General features: G+C 43.3%; 1 protein-coding gene across 1 annotated transcript in view; it reads right to left on the bottom strand.

Moving 5' to 3' along the window:
- Window positions 1–22,487, bottom strand: part of cep131 (centrosomal protein 131) — a 149,693-nt gene that overhangs the window by 58,008 nt on the left and 69,198 nt on the right. Inside the window, exons 11-16 of the mRNA XM_072242397.1 lie at window positions 19,179–19,295; window positions 14,908–15,076; window positions 14,048–14,124; window positions 13,353–13,541; window positions 7,907–8,098; window positions 7,002–7,139 (exon numbers count right to left, since the gene is read on the bottom strand). Of these exons, the coding sequence (XP_072098498.1) occupies window positions 7,002–7,139; window positions 7,907–8,098; window positions 13,353–13,541; window positions 14,048–14,124; window positions 14,908–15,076; window positions 19,179–19,295 (882 nt within the window). The remainder of the gene's footprint in view (window positions 1–7,001; window positions 7,140–7,906; window positions 8,099–13,352; window positions 13,542–14,047; window positions 14,125–14,907; window positions 15,077–19,178; window positions 19,296–22,487) is intronic.

Below are 22,487 nucleotides of genomic sequence, written 5' to 3' on the forward strand. Positions count from 1 at the left end.
TAAACAACACACACACAAAAAGGCTGGAGGAATGCAGCAGGCCAGGCAGCATCTATGAAAAAAAGTAGAGTCAATTTTTCAGGCCAAGACCCTGCTGAAATGTTGACTGAACTGTTTTTCCATAGATGCTGTCTGATCTGCTGAGTTCCTCCAGCTTTTTGTGTGTGTTGCTTGGATTTCCAGCATCTGCAAATTTTCTCGTTTCTGATTAGAATTGTAAAATGGTTTAAGTTTTAATAGCTCTTTGTGAATCAGTCTTTGGAATATGTAAACAATTCTGACTTCTAAGTTATAAGAATACAGAGAAATAGAACATAGAACAGTACAGCACAGCACAATACCAACCTTTTGGCTCTCTATGCTGTGCCTACTGCAAAACTATTCTAACCCTTCCCCATCTAAATAGCTCTCCATTTTTCTTTCATCCATGTAACTATATAAGAGTCTCCTAAATCTCCCTAATGTATCTGCCTCTCTCCCCACCCCAGTCAGGGTGTTTCACATACCCACTGCTCTGTGTAAAAAAAAACACTACCTCTGGCATCTCCCTTAAATTTCCTCTAATCATCTTAAAATTATGCCCCTTCGTTTTAGCTATAAATGACACTGGAGAAGATGCAAAGAAGGAACCTATCAGAATGATACCAGAGCTTAGAGTTTAGAGCTACAATCACATCTACTATGAAACACAAAATGTTTTCAACACTTTAAATTTTACCTAAACCCTACTGATGAGGTGCACTTAACAAATTTGTATAAATTGAATCCAAATTGCTCACACATGCACCTCCTTTGGTCCCTACTCCTTACTAATTTCCTCTATTTCTCAGTTATCTCTCCAGTACCCACTCCATTCTACAACCTGCCCCTTCAAGCTCACACACAGCAATCTCCACCACACCCCGCTCCACTAACCCCCACCAACTTGTGCCTAGCTCTGTGATCCTTTCGTCATCCCATCAATCCCCCTGCAGCTGATCACATTTGCTTCTTTACCAATCTCTCCATTTCCAATGGAATACTCCAGAGGAAGGACCGCTGTGCACAATTGTGATGAGATGACCCATTTTAACATGCACAGTGTCTGGGTTTCAGCGGCATGGTGCAGGTATGTCTCTAGCAAAGGAGGTGTAAAGCCTTCCTTCCCTCTGCTAACCTGCAGGTCATTCGTAGGCAAGGTGTAGCACCCGCTTAGCCCCTCTGATCAGCGTCACATGATGCCACGGGAGCAGGTAGTGGATAGCCATATGAGCAGCTGTAACACATCACAAGCCCTGGGTATGTGACCACTGACACAGGCAATCTCTAAAGAGTATTGATGATGGCTGGGGTCACCCATCTTGTAAAGACATTGCCCAGAAGAAGGCAATGACAAACCAATTCTGTAAAAAAAAAATGGATGACCATGATGGTCCATGTCATATGACAAGGCATGTATGATGATGATGATGATGTGTCTTTGTGTCATTAACTAGCACCAAAATGTTGCAGCACCTCCATGTCATGAAGTAGTTCCACCACAGTATTTGTGCTTGAATGCAACAACACCGCAAGGTGGTAATAAAATCACCTTGATTTTATTGCAAAACCTGTGGGATTTCTGGAGATTGCTTCACCCAGAGAGAACTTACAATATGTTATGTGGTACTGCAAAGAGTTATTGGGATGAATAGCATTAATGCATTCAAGGGGAATTAGTCAAGCAAAAGTAAGAAAGAAAAGAATGAGGCAAACTGGGAAAGTGGGCAAAGCAATGGCATATGAAGTTTAACTCAGGCAAGTGCAAGGAAATGCACTTTGGGAAGCTAAACCACAAGAGGAGTAGCAAACACAGTTAATGGCAGATCCCCAGGGAGTAAGAACACAGCAACCTAGGGATCCAAGGGCATTGTTCCCGACAGTGGCGACACAAGTAGACAAAGTGGTGAAGAAGGTATATAGCATAGTTGCCTTTATTTTTCAGGGAGCTGAGGTTGGTGAGACCACATTTGGAATATTATGTGCATATCTGGTCACCTAACTATAGGAAGGATGTTAAGCTGGAAAACATGCAGATAAGATTCACAAGGATGTTAACAAGACAGGAGGACGTGAGTTACAAGGAGAGACTGGATAGGCAGCAGTTTTCTCCCCAGAAGTTAAGACAGCTCAGGGGTATCCCTATGGGGTTTATAAAATCCTAAGGGACGAAGGGGATTATTCTGGAATTATACATTTCACGAATACAGCAGATATTTATTCAAATGAGAACCAGTCTCAAGAGATGTGGTTTGCAAAGTGAACTGACCATGAATGAGACTTTCTTGTCTGCATCAGCCAAACGTAAATCATTGGGATGTTAACTGGCCTGCATCAGACCAGGCAAAAGGCCAAGTTATTTGCACCATTGTGACTGAGTTCAAGGAAGTTGCAGACCAGACTTATTTTTGTCACTTAGCACATCAAACATGGCCACAAGCACAATTGATTATCAATAGTTGGGGTAGTTGTGTAATCAGTCTGCCCTCATCATTAAATTTGGGTGTCTGGTATCTCAGTCTTCAGAAGCTGTTAGACCATCTTGTCGCAGCAGAGGTGTTTGAACTGTTATGTACCCCTGGGGTTCATATTTGCTGTGGACAGTCACTTTAAGGCACAAGAGAGAACTGAGACTAACTTTCCGATTTCTGCTGAGAGAGGGGGGCAGAGCCTGCCTTTCAGCTCATGTTTACACTTTTACAAGGACACTAACTACTACTGTCAGCTTCTGGGTTGCCATGGAAAGAGAGAGAGAAAGGCGGAGTTATTTGATGGACAATCGATGTTATGGTTTCTCTGCAGCGTGTTTACTTTTTACAAGGATAGTTACAGACACAGAGAAATATATGCTCAGAGTCAAGATAGATTCGATCAATGAAAGATACCAGTGAGTGAGGTCCTGATTTAAACTTTCAGTAGCCCAAAAGGGATGAGTTGAGATCGATTCTGAGTATTGATAATTGACTCTCACAAGTTTTCTGCAACTAGAACAAGTCTGCAGGAAGAGAAGAGCGGAGAGATAGGTTTGAAACAGAAGAAACCCAGTGACAAAGAGGTCACTGTTTGGACTCTCTCTCTAAGTAGCCCGTAAGGGTGAGTTTGATCCCATTCGAATACGAAAGTGTGATTGTCACGTAGCTAATCCACAAGAATGGGTTCTCTGGTGAGGGGGTTACCTTTGTGAATACCACTTGTGTGTTACCCTTGTTTGGGTGTGGTAGTTCACTAAAGAAAGGCACCCCTGTGGCAAATCACTGTTGGAGTTATTTCGTATGTCGTGAAACTGGATAAGTGGCTATCACGTTGTATGTTTGGGGTTGGTTCCCTTGAAGAAGGTCCCCTTAGCGATAAGCTACTGTTGGTGATAATCCATATGTGGATTCTGTTTGAGTATCCTGTGGCCATCACTTTGGAAAGACCTATAGCTGAATTCGGGTGTGGTACCACTTGGGTTGAAATAATATCTGTTGAAGATCACTGTCGGTGATATTTTGTGTGTGGAGTGGAACAACTTCGGAGATAAAACCTACTACTATTGTTATTTTATATTGCTGTTGTGGAATCTGTGGAATATCGACGTAATTGCCTTCTCTCGACATTTACCCTGGATTACAAATATCTCTCTCTCTCCCCATCACTACTCAACTCAATACCACGAACTGAACTGAACTTTACTCATCACCGTAAGACTGTATCCACTTACCCCTAGGCTTGAAGAAGCTTGGTTTCTATATTTCCACACTTATATACTTATAATCTTTGCTAACCTGTTTGATATATCTGAATTTATATTACTGTATTGCGTAGTTACTAATAAATAGTATTTGTTAATGGCAATACCAGACTCCAAGGTGTTTTCTATTTCTGCTGGTTCTTTAACCCGTCACAGGGTACATGACAGGACATTCAGGGATGTCACCCACTGGAGACATACAACTCAGAGTAAGCACCATGAAACTCAAAGTGTTGAAGTAAATAATGTCAGTGTAACTATTGAAATTGTATTGAATCTTGTTACTTTTGATTTTTAGGCTATAAAATGTGATGTACATTGACTTTGGGGGACTCTACCGCAAGGATCTCCAGGAAAATACCTGCTTGTTGTGATGAATAAAGACTTCTTTATCACTATCTTCAGTGTCTCCCAGTGACTAAGATCACAGTCACAAGAGGTATAGATAAGGTGGATGGTCACATGTTTCCCCAGGGAAGAGGAATCTAAAATCAGAGGGCGTTGCTTTAAGATAAGAGAGGAAAGCTTTAAAGGAAAGCTGAGGGTACTTGGAACAAACTGCTAGAGCTGGGGTCCCCAACCACCGGGCCGTGGACTGGTACTGGGCCCCAAAGCATGCGCTACCGGGCCGTGAGGAAACGATATGATTTGGCGATATGAGTCAGCTGCACCTTCCCTCATTCCGTCATGCCCACTGTTGAGCTTGAATGCACGCGAGGTCATTACCCGCGCGTCATCCATGTCAGCGCCAGAAGGAGATTAATTCCTCGAGCTTGCAAATGACGGCGGGCTGAAAAGTATGTTTGACATAACATCTCTACCAGCATTCCAGATCAAAGTCAAGGCTAAGTATCCTGAGATAGTCACAAAAGCACTGAAAACGTTGCTTCCATTTCCAACATATCTCTGCAATGAATGCAACGAAAACTAAATTGCGGAATAGACTGGACAGAAAGAACCCCCTTCGAGTATCGCTGTCGCCCATCACCCCTCCATAGGACCGTTTTGTTGCAGGGAACAAGTATTCAGCCCAGGACTCCCACTGATTCAGCGATATTGGTGTGTTGCAATGATTTTATATGTTCATACGGGGAGAATATGTGCTGTGTGTTTAATATTCAAACGTTATTTAAAATGTTATGATGCTATTGACATATAAGTGACTTAACAATTACAGCACGGAAACAGGCCATCTCTGCCCTTCTAGTCCGTGCCGAACGCTTACTCCCACCTAGTCCCAACAACTGGCACTCAGCCCACAACCCTCCATTCTTTTCCTGCCCATATATCTATCCATTTTTTCTTTAAATGATAATATCGAACCTGCCTCTACCACGTCTACTGGAAGTTCCTTCAACACTTACTTCAAGCTCCCCTGTCCTCCCCTGGTAATTGACTTATCACTATATTCATGCGAGGAAAATATGCACTGTGTGTTTAATATTAAATTCGTTAGAGAAACCCTTTTAGAAACGAAATTGAGTGTATTAGCCACTTATCACCTATATTCCGGTTGTGATTAACACCCCCCCCAAACAGAATCGCCAAAAACCATTTGTAGAAAAAAATCGGCACGTACGTGCATGCGCAAGTCACACGTGCGCACTGGTGCCCGCGCAAGGCTTCATGGTCATTGTAGTCTTTCTCGGGGTAAACCCAACGTATTTGACTGCTACTCTTGTCCGTTGGCAACCCCCCCCCCCCCCCACCGGGTCAGCCAGTCCGCAAGAACATTGTCAATATTAAACCGGTCCGCAGTGTAAAAAAGGTTGGGGACCCCTGTGCTAGAGGCAGGTATAACTGCAATGCTTAAAAGGCAATTGGTCAGGTTCATGAATTGGGAAGGTTTAGAGGTAAATGAACCAAATGCAGACAAATGGTACTAGCTCAGGTTGGCACCTTGGTCAGTATGAATGAGTTGGGCTGAAGTCACTGGTGCTGTTTGACTCTGAAGCCCACCAACCCAGCCCTGGGGATTATAAACTCAGTTCCTAATCAGGAACTTAAATAAAGGAAATTTAGTATTGCAGCTTTCATTACTCAAGACTTTCAGACTGCTACAGAAACATATCCAGCTCACGTGTGTCTGGCCTTTTTGCAATTCCAGGCCCACAGCAAAGTGGCTGGCCTTGTAAGCTCTTTTGTTTGGGTAATTCACACTTGGAAATATGACTGCTGGGCAACATTAGAAAATTAAAATGCTGGAAATTGACATCATGTGAGCAAGAAACATTATGGTGATGCACTGAATACTCAGTTTCAATAAGACAAGTTCATTTGTGGCTGCTTCTATAGCAGTGCATTACACAACAAAGCAGACCTGTGGAGAAACAAATGCTTTCCTTTTGCTTTTTTAAAAGCATGAAGGAAATGAATGTTCTGCTTGTTACACATTCTGAAGTTGCAAGTTTATAAATAAACAGAACAGCCACTATTGTCATATAGTTGGAATTTCTATTTGTTTAGGTCCCATCCCTTCATAGTTCAGTTTTTTTAAAATTGATCTATCAGTTGGCAACCTTTACACTAAACAATTGAAGCTAAGGGATTAAAATTAGATTATCAATGGTGCTCAGCAATGTACAAGACTTAACTTTTGTGACCATCCAGTGGAGGTGGAATGTAACTATTACATGCCTGTGACCATATGGGTTTCCTCATGGTACTCTGGTTTCCTCCCAAATTCCAAAGCCATATGGACTTGTAAGGGTTAATAAGTTGTGGACATGCTATGTTAACATTGAAAGCATGGCAACACTTACAAACTGCCCCAACACATCCTTGCACTGTGTTGGTTGTTGATGCAAACGATACACTTCACTGTATGTTGCGATGTACACTTGACAAATAAAGCTAACCTAATCCAAAACTGACTTATTCTACTTCAGTTGCTTATTCTTCTTCATCCTGATGAAGGGTCTTGGCCCAAAACATCGACTGTTTATTTCTTTCCATAGATGCTGCCTCACCTGCTGAGTTCCTCCAGTATTTTGCATGTTATAATCTGGTTTCCAGCAACTATATAATCTCTTGTGCTTCCTGGAGTTAGATAGGACCAATTCAAATTTATTTTAAGATATAGCACAAATCAGATTGGAACTTGATTTCTATCAAGTTCCAACAGCTTCGATCCAGAAGTCTGCAGCCAATTGAGGAACTTACAAAACATCAATTTTGGCACTGATCCACTTTCACCACACTTTAAAGCATTACCAGATATAAATATTATTGAGATACACTGGTTATTTACCAAAGCAGTCTGTAACATAGCAACAGCACGCTTCTTCTCTTCACATTCCAGTTTTAACTTGATCATTGAGCTTGTCACCTCTGTTGCCACGAGTGACGCCTGCTCCAGGTGGGCCTGTTCCTCTTCAGACAATAAACCCTTGACAGAGGACACGGGAAACTTTACTATTCATAGACAAATTTAATTAAACTTTAATTAAATTTGAAAAGCAATGAAATATTTAATCTCAGGTTTCTTTTTCTCATCCTTAAACAAAGGAGAATCCCGTCACGTTGTAGCCTGCCTCTTGTACAACCAAAATGTAAACTCAATCAGCAAGAACAAGGAGGATCAAAACTGGAAATGCTCATTAGATCGGATAACACAGGTGGATAGAAGAGTCAACATTTCAGGTCAAATATTATTCATCACAAGGAGTCTTTGACTGCACATTACTCTGTTTCTCTTTCGACAGATGCTGCCTTACCTACCGAGTGTATCTGACATTTTCTGTAATTTATTCATTCAGACGTACCTGCATCACCATCTTTCAGCGCCAGCACCATCCACACACATTCTCTTTCTCTTAACCACCCAACCCTCTCTCCCAAACCAAAGCTTCCACTTCCCACTGTGCTGAAAGGTCAGCAGCTGCTAAGCCAGAGCTTTTAAACTGGAGATCTGCCTCAATTCTTCACGGGCAGGCTGGATTTAAAATTACTCGTTCCTTCACAAGCATCATGCTTTGAATAAGTAGAAACCAGAGTCCAGTTTCCAGCATGTCCTCATAACTTATAATTTTATACCTTACCAACAGAGGAACAAAAGTAGAAACATTACATAGATTAAGTAAATCATTTGCATTTTCCTTTAAGATTCTTTGGTTTTGATTGTAGAAATGTAAGAAAGTGGAGAGTATGACTTGCCTCCCTGTGTGCCACTGAGGTACGGGATATGGGGCGCTCCTGCTCAGAGTTCTCCATCTCATCAAGAAAACTCATAATGCTTTTCAGCTTTGCTTCTGATAGCAAAGTGCCATCCTCGGGTCGACCCGATGCCCCTTCAATTTGTCCCAGTTTTTCCAAATTGTCTGCTGTCAGGGATGTCGAGTCACAATCCTGCTTATTAAACAGAGGGTAGGACAATAAGAAGATAACACCAAATTATGCCTTTCAACTACTTTGCCCTTAATATTGCTACATGTTACTGTATTAAATAGCCTCAAAAGTACATAGAACGGGGACTGAAGTAATCATTTACATACCAGGTGATAAGTATTCAAATTGTTTGATCCTTTCATTCCTGCTGTTGTTTTGTTATTCCCATTTGAGATTGTACCTTATAGACCGTAACACAACCTTACAATTATGACACAATCAGCACTTGAGGTAATCAGCCATAATTGACATGAATGCAATTAATCCCACTGAACTTTACCGCAACAGTTTTGACTATAATGGGGCCAAACTAGCTACAGTGATTAAAAGTAATGTGCCTTTCAAGAAACAGTGAAACGACTTAAATGTCAGCATACCCTGCATGCCATGGTGAAGCAGTTTTAGTCATAAAATGTCAGCATACCCTGCATGCCATGGAGAAGCAGTTTTAGTCATAAAAGTAGAGCACAGACATAGGCCCTTTGACCCATCTGGTCTGTGGCGAACCATTTAAATGGCCTACTCCCATTGACCTGCACCAGAACCACAGCCCTCAATACACATACCACCCATGTACCCATCCAAACTTCTCTTAAATGCTTAAGTCCAGCTCACATGTACTACTGGGCTGGCAGCTCGTTCCACACTCTAATGACCATCTGAGTGATGAAATATCCCCTCATGTTCCCCTTGAACTTTTCACCTTTCACCCTTATCCCATCCAACATCAATGGAAAAAGCCATTCTCCGCCTCTCTCCGACTATTCAACCACATCCTGACTCAGACCCGCTACCACAGCCACGTCTCCTTCCTGGAAACGTGTCTCCAGCGCCACCATGTACCGCAGGGATTCCAGCTCCGGTTCCAGACCTCGCAGTTCGGGCCCAGCGAGGATCCCAGGTACCTCCATTTCATTGATCGCTGCTCCCGCCGGATCCTCCGCGCCATGCTCGCTGCCATGTGGAGATACCTATGGGCCCTGTCCCTCCCTCTGCCACCACTCTGGACCTCTCCTACACTTCATTCTCCGCCGAATTCACACCTCCAACCGCCGTTTCTTCTCCTTCCTCGTGTCCAAGAAGGACCACAAGCTCACCCGCCTGGAGCCCACGACGACGACCGGCTCCAGCCCGGACCCCGACTCCTCGGACCTCGACTTCTCAGACCTTCGGCAGGCTGAAGACCCATCCGCCTCTGACTCTGACCCTGACTGGAACCATGGCCTCCCGGACATGGGCACCAGCCCCTGGCAGGCCATAGACCCACTTGCCTCTGACTCCAACAGCTCTGGGGCCCTGCAGGCTACAGGCTCCGCCACCCCCAGCTCCAGATGCAGTTCAGACCGAGGTCCTGACCCTCTCCAGACCGGGACCGCTCTTACTGCTACAGGGTCCTACTGCTCGTCTTATTCCTCCACTACCCTCTATTCTCCCCGTGACTCCCAACCTTCCCTCTACCCCTCATCGCCCCTCCATTCCTCTGATCCCTCATCCTCCCTTAACCCTGCTCTCCCTGAACATCGCAATCCCCCCCTTCCTGAGACCTCCCACTTTTTACCTTCCTCTGACCCCAGCCCCAACCCTTGCTGTATCTTCACCATCCCCTCTGACCTTCCCCTCTCTGAGGCAGAACTTTCTGCCTTTAGCAAGGGCCTCACTTTTGTCCCTCTCCGTCCACACCTCAGTGACGCTGAACTCTTCTTCCATCACCTACGTCTCCGAGCCTATTTCTTTGGCAAGGATTCCCCTCGCCCCACTGATGACCCCTTCTCCCATCTTCAACCCTCCTCCTCCTCCTGGACACCCAGCCCAGGCCTTCTACCTGCACTTGATCTTTTCATCTCCAACTGTCGCCCAAGACATCAACCGTCTCAACTTCACCACTCCACTCTCCTGTTCCAACCTCACTCCTGCTGAATGCACTGCCCTCCACTCTCTCTGTACTAATCCCAACCTCACCATCAAACCCACAGACAAAGGTGGTGCCGTCGTCGTCTGGTGGATGGACCTCTACTTCACTGAGGCCAAATGGCAGCTCTCTGACACCTCCTTTTACTTACCCCTGGAACAGGACCCCATCAAAAAACATCAAACCATTGTCTCCCATACCATCACTACCCTTATTAACTTTGGAGACCTTCCATCCTCAGCCACAAAACTCATTAATTCCCACACCCCACACTGCTCAGTTTTACCTCCTCCCCAAGATCCACAAGCCTGACTGTCCCAGTAGACCCATAGTTTCTGCCTGCTTCTGCCCCACCAAACTTGTATCTGCCTACCTGGACTCCATTTTGTCACCCATAATTCAGTCCCTCCCCACCTACATCCGAGATACATCCCATGCCCTCCACCTCTTCGATAACTTCCAGTTCCCCGGTCCCAACCGCTTCATTTTCACTATGGATGTCCAATCCTTATACATTTCCATTCCCCATCAAGAAGGCCTCAAAGCCCTCCGTTACTTTCTGGACAACAGACCTCACCAGTTCCCCACCATCACCACTCCTCCTCTGGTTGGCGGAACTGGTACTCACACTTAATAACTTCTCTTTTGGCTCTTCCCACTTTCTTTAAGCCAAGGGCGTATACTATGGGCACTCGCATGGGCCCCAGCTATGCTTGCCTCTTCTTTGGTTATGTGGAACAGTCTGTGCTCCAAACCTATACTGGTACTGCTCCCCAACTTTTCTTTTGCTACACTGACAAATACATTGGTGCTGCTTCCTGCACCCATGCTGAGCTCATCAATTTCATCGACTTTGGTTCTAACTTCCACCCAGCCCTCAAATTCACTTCTTCCATCTCGGACACTTCTCTCCCCTTTCCCGATCTCTCGGTCTCCATCTCTAGAGACAGACTGTCCACTGACATCTTCTATAAGCCCACTGACTCTCATAACTACCTCGACTATACCTCTTCCCACCCTGCCACATGCAAAAGTGCTATTCCCTATTCCCAGTTCCTCCGTCTCCACCGCATCTGCTCCCAGGATGAGGCTTTCCGTTCCAGGACATCTCAAATGTCCTCTTTCTTTAAGGATCGCGGTTTCCCTTCCGCCATCATCAATGATGCCCTCACCCATATCTCCTTCATTTCCTGCACTTCAGCCCTCACCCCATCCTCCCGTCACCACAACAGGGACAGAGTTCCCCTTGTCCTCACCTACCACCCCACCAGCCTCCGGATCCAGCACATTATCCTCCACAACTTCCGCCACCTTCAACAGGACCACACCACTAAGCACATCTTTCCCTCTCTACCCCTCTCCGCTTTCCGCAGGGATCGTTCCCTCCACGACTCCCTGGTCCACACGTCCCTCCCCACCTGGCACTTATCCTTGTAAGCGTAAGTGCTACACTTGACCCTACACCTCCTCTCTCACCACCATTCAGGGCCCCAAACAGTCCGTCCAGGTGAGGCAACACTTCACTTGTGAGTCTGTTGGGGTCATCTTTTGCATCCGGTGCTCCCAGTGCAGCCTCCTCTACATCGGTGAGACCCAACACAGATTGGGGGACCGTTTCGTCGAGCACCTCCGCTCCGTCCGCCACAACAGACAGGATCTCCCGGTTGCCACCCACTTCAATTCTGCTTCACATTCCCATTCGGATAGGTCCATACATGGCCTTATCTATTGTCATGATGAGGCCAAACTCAGGCTGGAGGAGCAAGACCTCATATACAGTCTGGGTAGTCTCCAGCCCCTTGGCATGAACATAGAATTCTCTAACTTCCGGTAATTCCCTCCTCCTCCCTTCCCCCATCCCAGTTTCACTCTGCCCCCTCCTCCAGCTGCCTATCACCTCCCTCATGGTTCTGCCTCCTTCTACTACCCATTGTGCTTTCCCCTATTCCTTCTTCACCTTTCTTGCCTATCCGCTCCCTGTTTCCCCTCCCCCACCACTTGATCTTTCCCCTTACTGGTTTTTCACCTGGCACCTACCAGTCTTCTCCTTCCCACCCTCCCCCCACCTTCTTTATAGGGCCCCTGCGCCCTCCCTCTTCAGTCCTGACGAAGGGTCACGGCCCGAAACGTTGACTGTTCGTTTCCACAGATGCTGCCTGACCTGCTGAGTTCCTCCAGCATGTTGAACGTGTTGCTTTGACCCCAGCGTCTGCAGAGAATTTTGTGTAATGGAAAAAGCCTGCTTGCATTTACCCTATCTATACCCCTCATAATTTTGTACACCTCTATCAAATCTCCCATCAATCTTCTATGTTCCAAGGAATAAAGTCCTAACCTAATCAATCTTTCCTGATAACTCAGGTCCCCCAGATCTGGCAAAATCCTTGTAAATTTTTCCTGTACTCTTTCAATCCTATTTACATCTTTCCTGTAGGTAGGTGACCAAAACTGCAGACAATTAGGACTCACCAGCATCTTATACAGCTTAAACAAAACATCCCATCTCCTAAACTCAATACTTTGATTTATGAAAGCCAATGTGCCAAAAACTTTCCCTAATACCCTATCTACCTGTGATGTAATTTTCAATGAATTATGGACTTGTATTCCCAGGTTCTGTTGTTCTACCACACTACATTAAATTTCATCTGCCATTTTTCAGCCATAGATCACTGCATTGGCATGATTTGGGTGAGGCTGATATCACTGGAGGGAAGAGTATGCCAGGGTTCAGTGGACTTGGGCGAAGTATACTATGGAACCATTTATTATGGACAGAGAGTAGTTCTTTGAGAATTGAGAGTTTAATGTGGCAAGTAAAATAAAATACAATAATTTACACTGTTATAATCCTATGCATTAACTGAAATTAATTGACAGCAACAATAATTTCTCATTAATGGCCAAACAATTATGGAACTGAGCAGTCATTCTTCTCCACAGAGGGCATTTTAATGCCACTCCTTGGATCAAGGGAGTAGATGACCAAAATAAACAAGAAGCAGGCAACCTTTTGGGTTTAGGAAATCAGATGGGAATAATTTTATTTTTAATACAATAGCACTTCCCACATCTAATAGCTTTCCATTCTCTTTATGATACTCAAACTGAATACAAGGGTGAGATTCCTTGCCCATTTTAAAGGCTATAGTCTCTAGGGAACTTCATTTGAGAAATCTTTAGAGGCTGTAGGTCTTTAAGAATAGGAAAATGATGAAATATATGAGCACTCTTATGACTTGCAAGCTAAGCACTACCTGTATATATTCTCTGGTATCTTTCATTCAAAAAAAAGTCAAAAATTACCTCATCTATCCAAGCATATTTATCCTTCTTGTAGACCTTTGTTTCTGGAAGTAATTCAGGTTCTTCCTCCAACAGTTTGAGTGTGTCAAGTACATCATTCAATGTTGTTTTAGAATGGCTTACACTCAGCGTCATTGTCTCCTGTTCCTCAACTGGTGTTTCTCTCAGAATCATGTCCTGTGAATGGTTCTACAAAAGTATTGAGATTAGTCCGCTAAAGCCAAACAGAATTACATATATAGGATTCTTTGCATTAACAAGTTCTCCAAATACAACTAATGGATTACACTTAAAAAATTGGGTACCATTATTCTGTAACTAAATGTAGTAGTCAAGCTGTTTGCATCAAAACTCCAAAAAATCTTAGAAGCAAATAATTACATCAACTGGTTTTCTAAATGAGGAAAGAATGCCAGAGACTACATTGAGAGAAATTATATGCTCTTTGTTTGACTATGCCGTGTAATTGTTGTATCTACTTAAACAGACGGGACATTAGTTTAATAATTCATCTGAATGAAAACATCTCAGACAGTACAACATTCCCCTTGGTAAAGCGGTGGCCTGATTCATCCCATGGAATTCAGCTTAAATCTCAGATACGAGAATCATGCTACTGAGCCAAATTATCAGAGATCAAAAAGTAGAAAGATACAGAATTACTGCCTTTGATGAAACGGTAATTTAATTCATACCTGTAATTCTTCTGTCTTCATACCAGGTCCAACAGAAGTTTCAGTTCTCTGGTTAGAATATACTTCTAGATCCACAGCTACATTGAAAGTTTAAAAAGGAATGAAATAAAGATAAAATGCTGACTTAGCAGAAGTTCAGTCAAAAGATTGAATAGTCTTTTAGAAGTGTGAGCAGCATACAGCTAATGCACACTGTCATAGAGTTAAAGTTATGCAAGAAGAAAATGGACCCTTTAGGTCACCAAGTCCACAGCAACCATCAAGCACTAACCACATTTTGATTCCAACTTCCTTCCCGTCAACTCATCCAGATTTTACCATCTATCCACGCGGGAGGAAACCTATTTCGCCTCAGAGAGAATGTGCAAACTCCACATACATGGATATTATTCAGTAAAATGAGGGAGGAAAATCTGAATGTAAACTAATATATTTTATCAAAAAAATTCATTACAGGGATTTGGTAGAAGGTTATGGGGGGTGTAGGTAGGTTAGTAGGTAAGAAGAACTTACCATGTGGGATTAACATCTCCCTTCCATAAACGTAACTAAAGCCCTGAAAGCGCCATTAACACCACTTCTTGGCTTTCCAGAATTTTTACATTAATTCTACCCCAAAATTACAGTGACTGACCTGGGCAACCTTCGGAAAAGTACACCATATTCATTTCTGCTGCTTTTCTTTGCAGTGCACAACTGTGTTAAAATTTTATGATACTGAAACAATTGTGCCTTTCAGCTAAAATGTAGCAAGAATGGAAAGTAGTCTTCAAAAATCATAAATAAACAATGAATCCAATAAATTCTCTCCTATATTTTATTCACTCCTTATCCACGTTCATACAAGTACTGTCCCATACCTGAATTTCTAGATTTGACTTGACTGTGGACTGGACTTGTATTATTTATGGGCACTGTCTTAGTTGCTTTTCTCTTCAGAACCTTTGCCCTTTCTCTCAATGCTGCCACTTCTTCCTCACTAATTCTTTTATCTTCTGCAGCCTTCTCTTCCCGCTTCTGTTGAAGTTCCTATAACAAATATAAAGTCATTAAAAGCTAAAACATATTTTCAGATTACTAGCAAGTTAATACCACAATCATACTTCCAGAACTATTTTCTTATGTTAAATTAAAGTACTGCTGTCAATCATATTAATGAATCATTTCAGCTGGTTAATTAACATTACTCTGCAATGTTATAACGTTATCTCAAGACTAAGCTAGGTAGTGATAACCTCCTTAATCCATAGATTTAGATAGAAATTTTGAAACTGCTGTCCCAGCAGTGTCAAATTCAAAGATTCATTTTATTGTCAAAATATATATAAACAATACAACTCTGATATTTGTTTTCTCCAGATAGCCATGAAATATAGGCGGGGAAAAGCATGGGAGTCGTTGAAAGAAAAGACATTACCCTCCCATTCACCCACCACACAAAAAGGAAAAACAAAACTCGCAAACCCCTCAACCCCTCCCTCACACAAAAACAGCAGCTAGATTATCAAACTCCTAACCCCCCCTTGCAAAAAAACAGCAACAATGACATCAAAACCCCAACCCCTGCAAAAAAAAGTGTCGACAGCATCAAACCCTCTCTCCCACACAAAAGCTAACAGATTGCCCACACAGAAAAACCAACAAGAACATCAGGCCCCAAATCCCCAACCTCTCCCTCACACAAAAACTAACATATTTCCCACCCAGAACTGCAAGCTACAAATTGGCAACAAGAAAACAGAGACAACTGAGGGAGAGCAATATAAATTACAGTCCAATAATCACATAAATCTACAGCCAAGTATTAGGTAAAGTCTAAGGTCACTCCCAGAACTAATTTGGAAGAAAACAAACATGTACTAATGTTGTTCCTTTCAGATCTCTGGATGCCAATTAAAAATGTTATTCATGCTATGCAGATATAATTGCACTCAGCACAGTCCCACAAACAACAAATAATAGAAATCAAAAATAAAAACGTTTTCTTGGTGGTGACAGAAAAAGTAAGTGTTGAGTGGGCAATAGAATGGTGTTTTGGAGCAACAACCTGTTGGAAGAACTTAGTGGGTCAAGCAGGATCTGAGGAGGGGAAAGGAACTGTTACCACTTCAGGTCAAAACCCTGCATCAGAACTGAGAATAGTGATTTGAGTTTACTTAATATCTACTCAAAAGCCATCAACAGTAACCATGTACCTTTCCCTTCGTGCTGCAGAGAGCAATGGTACAGAATTGGTTCACAATTCTTCAAATTCTAAGACTGGCATACTCACACTGAGACACATTAAAGCTCATTATTGAGCAGAACAAACCATGCTACAGGTACCATTGAATAGAAATGTCACAGAAATCAAAATCTGATCACCAATCCAGAAATTTTGCAGCATCCAAGAGGTGCATTCAATCCATCATATCCATGCTGGTCAAACTAAAACTGATTTTTTTTAATATGCTAATTCCAGTCCTGCCTAGGTGAATTCAATAATCAGGGATCTAAATTCAAAACTCACCCAATTATGAAATTGAAAAACTTGAAAAGATGAATGGGGTGTGAGCGTAAATATCATGGTGCTTCCACACGAGAAGTACTACATTGTGCTGCATAAAGCTTTTTATGAAGATGTGTTGGAGAGAGTGCAGAGAAGACTGACCACAATGTTACTTGCATTGGAGGATTTTTGTTATACAGAGAAATTGGATAGTCTGGGCTTGTTTTCTTTGTTATCCTCAGAGAAAGTGAGGATAAACTGATAGACGCATATATAATTGTAGGAAACTTAGACAATGTAGATTGCTAGAATATGATTCACGTGCTAGGGGCATCAAAAATAAGAGGCCCCAAAGAGTCCAGCAAATTTCTACAAATGGAGAGCGTTCTGACTGGTTGCATCACAGCATTGCATGGAGGCTTCAATGTGCAGGATGGCAAGAGGCTACAGAGGGCTGTAGACTCAGTAAGCTCCATCACAGGCAACACCCTCCTCATGATTCAGGACATCTTCAAAAGTGGTGTCTCAAGAATATCAACATCCATCATTAAGGACCCTCACCATCCAGAACAAGCCCTCTTCTCATTACTACCAAGAGAGGTGGTACAGGAGTCTGAACAGACACACTCAACATTCTAGGACCAGCTTCTTCCCCTCTGCTATCAGATTTCTGAACAGTACATGAATACTGCTTCACTATTCCGCTTTTTCACTATTTATTTATTTATTCTTGTAACATAGTAATCATCTTGCACAAAATAACAAATTTCATGACAATTTCATGTCAGTGATAGTAAACCTGATTCTAACTTTAAAAGGGATCTAAGTGGAAAGTGTTTTAGTGGTCAGTAGACCTACCAAAGTTGAATCAGATGCAATCATTACACTTACGGGGCTTTGAAACTTCAAAGGGCAAGGACAAGAAGGAACCTAATGCGGCCAAATGGGACTAAAATAGATAGTGAAGAGGTTGGTAACGATGTGGTGGGCCAATCATGAGAAGGACAGTACTGTGCAAAAGTCTTAGGCACATATATATAGCTAGGGTGTATAAGACTTTTGCACAGTACTGTATTTGTCAACGTGGAGTGAAAAGCAAGTTTGTAAATCTGGTGGGAGCAAAGGATGTTGAAGTGGCGAGGATGCAGTGCCACAGGAGGGGTATAGGACAGGTGGTAGAGAAAAACACACCCAATCCTGAGACACCAGGCAAGGTCACAATCAGAATCAGGTTTATTATCACCGGGGCCTGCCGCTTTGCGAGGGTTCACCCTCCTTAAAGACAGCCTGGCATCGGCCTCTGAGACAGAGATCAAAGGGTCATGAGGTACAGCAGGGATCTTCACAGCTGTACTTATGTTCTCCCTTTCAAAGCGGGCATAGAGGTCATTTCATTCCAAACAATTGGCTTATTGATCATTACAGAATGTCTCTCTGGTGCTTCCTGCTCCCTCTTCTCTTTTCCCAACCATGATTCCGCTCTGGAAGCATCCGTGGAAAAGATCGGTCGACGTTTCGGGCCGGAACCCTTCGTCAGGACTGTAGAGGGAAGGGGCAGAGGCCCTATAAAGAAGGTGGGGGGAGGTGGGAAAGAGAAGGCTGGTAGGTTCTAGGTGAAAAACCAGTAAGGGGAAAGATAAAGGGGTAGGGGAGGGGAGGCAGGGAGGTGATAGGCAGGAAAGGTGAAGAAAGAATAGGGGAAGACACAATGGGTAGTAGAAGGAGGCGGAACCATGAGGGAGGTGATAGGCAGCTGGGGGAGGGGGCAGAGTGACATAGGGATAGAGGAAGGGAGGGGGAGGGAATTAACGAAAGTTAGAGAATTCTATGTTCATACCAAGGGGCTGGAGACTACCTAGACGGTATATGAGGTTTTGCCCTATAAACAAGGTGGGGGGAGGATGGGAAGGAGAAGGCTGGTAGGTTCCAGGTGAAAAACCAATAAGGGGAAAGATAAAGGGGTGGGGGAGGGGAGGCAGCAAGGTGATAGGCAGGAAAGGTGAAAAAAGAATAGGGGAAAACACAATGGGTAGTAGAAGGAGGCGGAACCATGAGGGAGGTTCCTCCAGCGTGTTGTGAATGTTGCTTTGACCCCAGCATCTGCAGATTATTTTGTTTTTATGATTCTGCTCTCCCTGCCCCCTTACCACTCTCAGACCACAATAGAGATCCATATCAGAATCAGGTTTATCATCACTCACACATGCCATGAAACTTACTGCAACAGCAGTACAGTGCAATATATATAGAATATTTATATGCCTAAAATATAACAACTCTGACTGGTTTCTTGGCTGTGGACTCACTTTCGTGAATTTCAGTGCTGAATGTTATTTGCTTATTTTTATTGTTTTGCATGATTTGAATTTTTTTTTCATATTGGGTGTTTCTTTTCATGGGCTCTACTGTGTTTCTTTGTTTTGTGGCTGCCTGTAAGGAGACAAATCTCAAGGTTGTATATAGTATACATACTTCAAACTTCTGAAATTCAAGACTTTTACACGGTACTGTAATCCTTGATGAAGAAACAAACTGTTTGTAGCATAATCACATTAAAAAGGCTATTAGAGTCAAATAATCTAAAGATATAATAGATAAACTTTGTGTGAAACAGGAACATACTATAGCAGGAACATGGAGTACCTGTATGGCTGCCTTCCGAGCCTGTCGAGCTTTCTCTTCACGGATCTTTCTTCTGTCCTCACTTTTTCTCCTCTGGTACTCTTGCATACTCTCAGTTGACACTTCTTGCTCTTTCTCCTGACAGTAAAAGTACTAATGGATTATTAGTGAAGCACAACGTTTTACCTGCCAACTCAACTGCAATTTCAGACAACTGAGAAATAAAGAAAATTCAGCCTACAGTAATAGTTATTTTTCTTATGTAAGGGGTTTCTTCTTTTATGTTACTGCATAGGCTAATTAAAATGGCTTCTTTGTTATGTTAACTGCTGAGCAAGTTCTCTTGCTAGTAGCTTGTTTGGGTTATATTATTGATAAGAGGAAGAACGAACCAATTGGGATAGATGTTATTCTTTCTTGTGTGTCTGTAAGCTATTGTGATGCACGGATTTTTGAGCAGAAGGCGCGATGGGGAGAAAGAGAGTGGACGCAATGCTGTGAGCTGGCGACGGGGCGGACCCTGAGCCAGAGTTCGAGGTCCAGGGTCTTCGGTGAGGAGAGGAGACGAAGACAGACCCATGTGGAGCGTCTGGTCGACCACCACAGTTGGTCCCAGGCAGCGGGTCGAGGTGGTCGGAGAGGATCGAAAGTTGGAAAGCCGACCCCGTTACTAGAGCTCCAACTGTTGTGCTCAAAGAGGTTGAACTTTGATAAGTTTGGCACCTTTTACTTTCCTTTTATATTTTATCTCTATTAATTACATAGTTCCAGTAATATCTATAAATTGTAATCATTTAATCGTATATGGTGTATTGTCTGTTATTTGGCGGGGTGGGGTACATCACACAGCATCTACACAAACTTGATTACCCAGTTTGGTGGGGCCAAAGACTGCTTCCCCTAGACGAAAGCGAGTTGAGCGAGCCTAAGGCTTACCAGGGGGGCTACACTTAATTTAGCACAGTAACAGACCCTTCCGACCCAACCGCTCAATTACGCCCATGTGACTAATTTGCTGACTAACCCAACAGGCCAGGTGGCATCTACAGAAATGAATACAGTTGACGTTTCGGGCCAAGACCCTTCAGCAGGATCTCAGAAGGGTCTCAGCCCAAAACATCGACTGTATTCTTTTCCACAGATGCTGCCTAGCCTGCTGAGTTCCTCCAGTATTTTGTGTGTGTTGCTTGGATTTCCAGCATTTGCAGATTTTGTCTTGTTTGTCGACTAACCTGTACATCTTTGGATGACGGAGATGGAGGCGGAGTTAAGATGGCGCTAAATGGCAAGTATTTTGCTTGCATCTTTGGAAACAGCTCTATTCCCATCTTTAATATCTTTATTTTACCCTTCAGGGTTCTTTTGAAGTCCCTAACCTGGAGTTATATGCTGACTTCGGTTCTTTGCAGGAATGGGACTCGTTTTCGGGGTTTCAGGACTGACCATTGTTCGGCACACCAAGGTTTCGGCCTGAGAGTCCAGCTCGTATGTGAAAGCCTAAGATCTCGAGGCTCTGGGGACGGGCGGATCAAGGGTCGGTGTCACAGGAGGAGATCCGTGTGTCATCGGGGGAGTCAGAAAATCTACTGCTGCAGTGTGCCCAAAGACCCGGGTTCTTTGCGATCTTCAGGCACAGAGCTCAAAAAAAGTGACCAAATGGACTTTTGACATAATTTTTAAAAAAACGAGTTTGTTATGTCTCCCCACTCGCTGGGAAAATGGAGACACCTCCCTCTCCCTTATTAGGGAGAGAGAGGAAGCCTGTGGTATGTCGAATGCCAGATGAAACGCGAAGTCTTTGGGGTAACTGCAGGTCTGTGTCTTCGCTGTTGCTTTGCTCACGCTTGATGGCTTGGTGGCAGTGCCGATGCTTTTTTTTTGCCGGTGGGGGGAGGGGGTATTGTTGCTTGCTGTCGCTTACGTGTGTGGGGGGGGGGAGCTGGGAGAAGGCTTTGGGGTTCTCACCTTTAAATGTCATTCATTCTTTGGGGCACTTCTGTTTTCATGGATATTTGCAAAGAAGTAGTATTTCAGGATGTAAATTGTATACATTTCTCTGACATTAAATTAGACCTTTGAACCTTTGAACTGAAGCACCCGGAAGAAACCCACGTTGTCACGGGGAGAAGGTACAAGATCCTTAAAGACAGCAGCAGAATTTAAACCGGGTTGCTGACACTGTAATAGCACTACGCTATCATGCAGCCCAAATTTAGTATACAATTATCCATGCACCACCAATATCCTGTAGTTTCAATTAGTTTTTATAAAGCAAGTTAGAAACACATTTTGATGAAAATATCAGTGTGGCACTTGTAAGACCACACTTGTGAGTATCGTGTGCAGTTCTGGGCTCCTTATTTTGGAAAGGATATACTGACATTGTAAAGGGTTCAGAGAAGGCTCACGAGAATGATTCCAGAAATGAAAGAGTTACCGTATGAGGAACACCTGGCAGCTCTTGGGATGTATTCCCTGGAGTTCAGGAGAATGAGGGGGGATCTCATAGAAACATTCCAAATGTTAAAAAGGCCAGAACAGATCAAATATGGCAAAGTTATTTCCCATGGTAGGGGAGTCTAGGATAAGAGGGCATGACGTCAGGATTGCAGGATGTCCATTTAGAACAGAGATGCGGAGAAATTACTTTAGTCAGAGCGTGGTAAATCTGTGGAATTTGTTGCCACAAATGGCTGTGCAGGGCAAGTCATTGGGTGTATTTAAGGCAAGATAGATAGGTTCTTGATCAGCCAGGGCATCAAAGGGTATGAGGAGAAGGCAGGGGAGTGGGGATGACTCGAAGAATTGGGTCAGCCCATGATTGAATGGCGGAGCAGACTTGATGGGCCAAATGGCCTACTTCTACTCCTATATCTTATGGTCTCAGATTGAAGCTTTGTATTTAAAATATATTATTGTTAAAATTATTTCCACTGTCCTTTCTTTTACTCTTTCTCCCCCATTGCCCAAATAAAACAGATAACCCCTCCTTGCTAGTGCTTCATGCTCCTTGGAAGTTAAAACGTTCCTCAATTTTAAGGTTGTTCCTTTGGGGTTCTACGAATCAAAGAAACATAGGGAATAGTTGGAAAAAGTGAGACTTTTTTCCATTGAGCAGAGGAGACTGAAAAGAGATGTGATCAACATACTCAAAAGAATAAGTGGCCTAAACAGAAATAAACTATTTCCAATGGCAGAAGAGTTGAAATCAAAAAGCAACCTAAACTTTAATAAAGAAGAAAACAGACACAGTGATTAACAAGCTAAGAGGTTGATAGACTCCGATTCAATCATGGCTTTTGGAAGGGAACAAGATCCAACAATGAAAGG

This window comes from Mobula birostris, chromosome 24 (assembly GCF_030028105.1).
Source record: "Mobula birostris isolate sMobBir1 chromosome 24, sMobBir1.hap1, whole genome shotgun sequence".
Taxonomy (NCBI): domain Eukaryota; kingdom Metazoa; phylum Chordata; class Chondrichthyes; order Myliobatiformes; family Myliobatidae; genus Mobula; species Mobula birostris.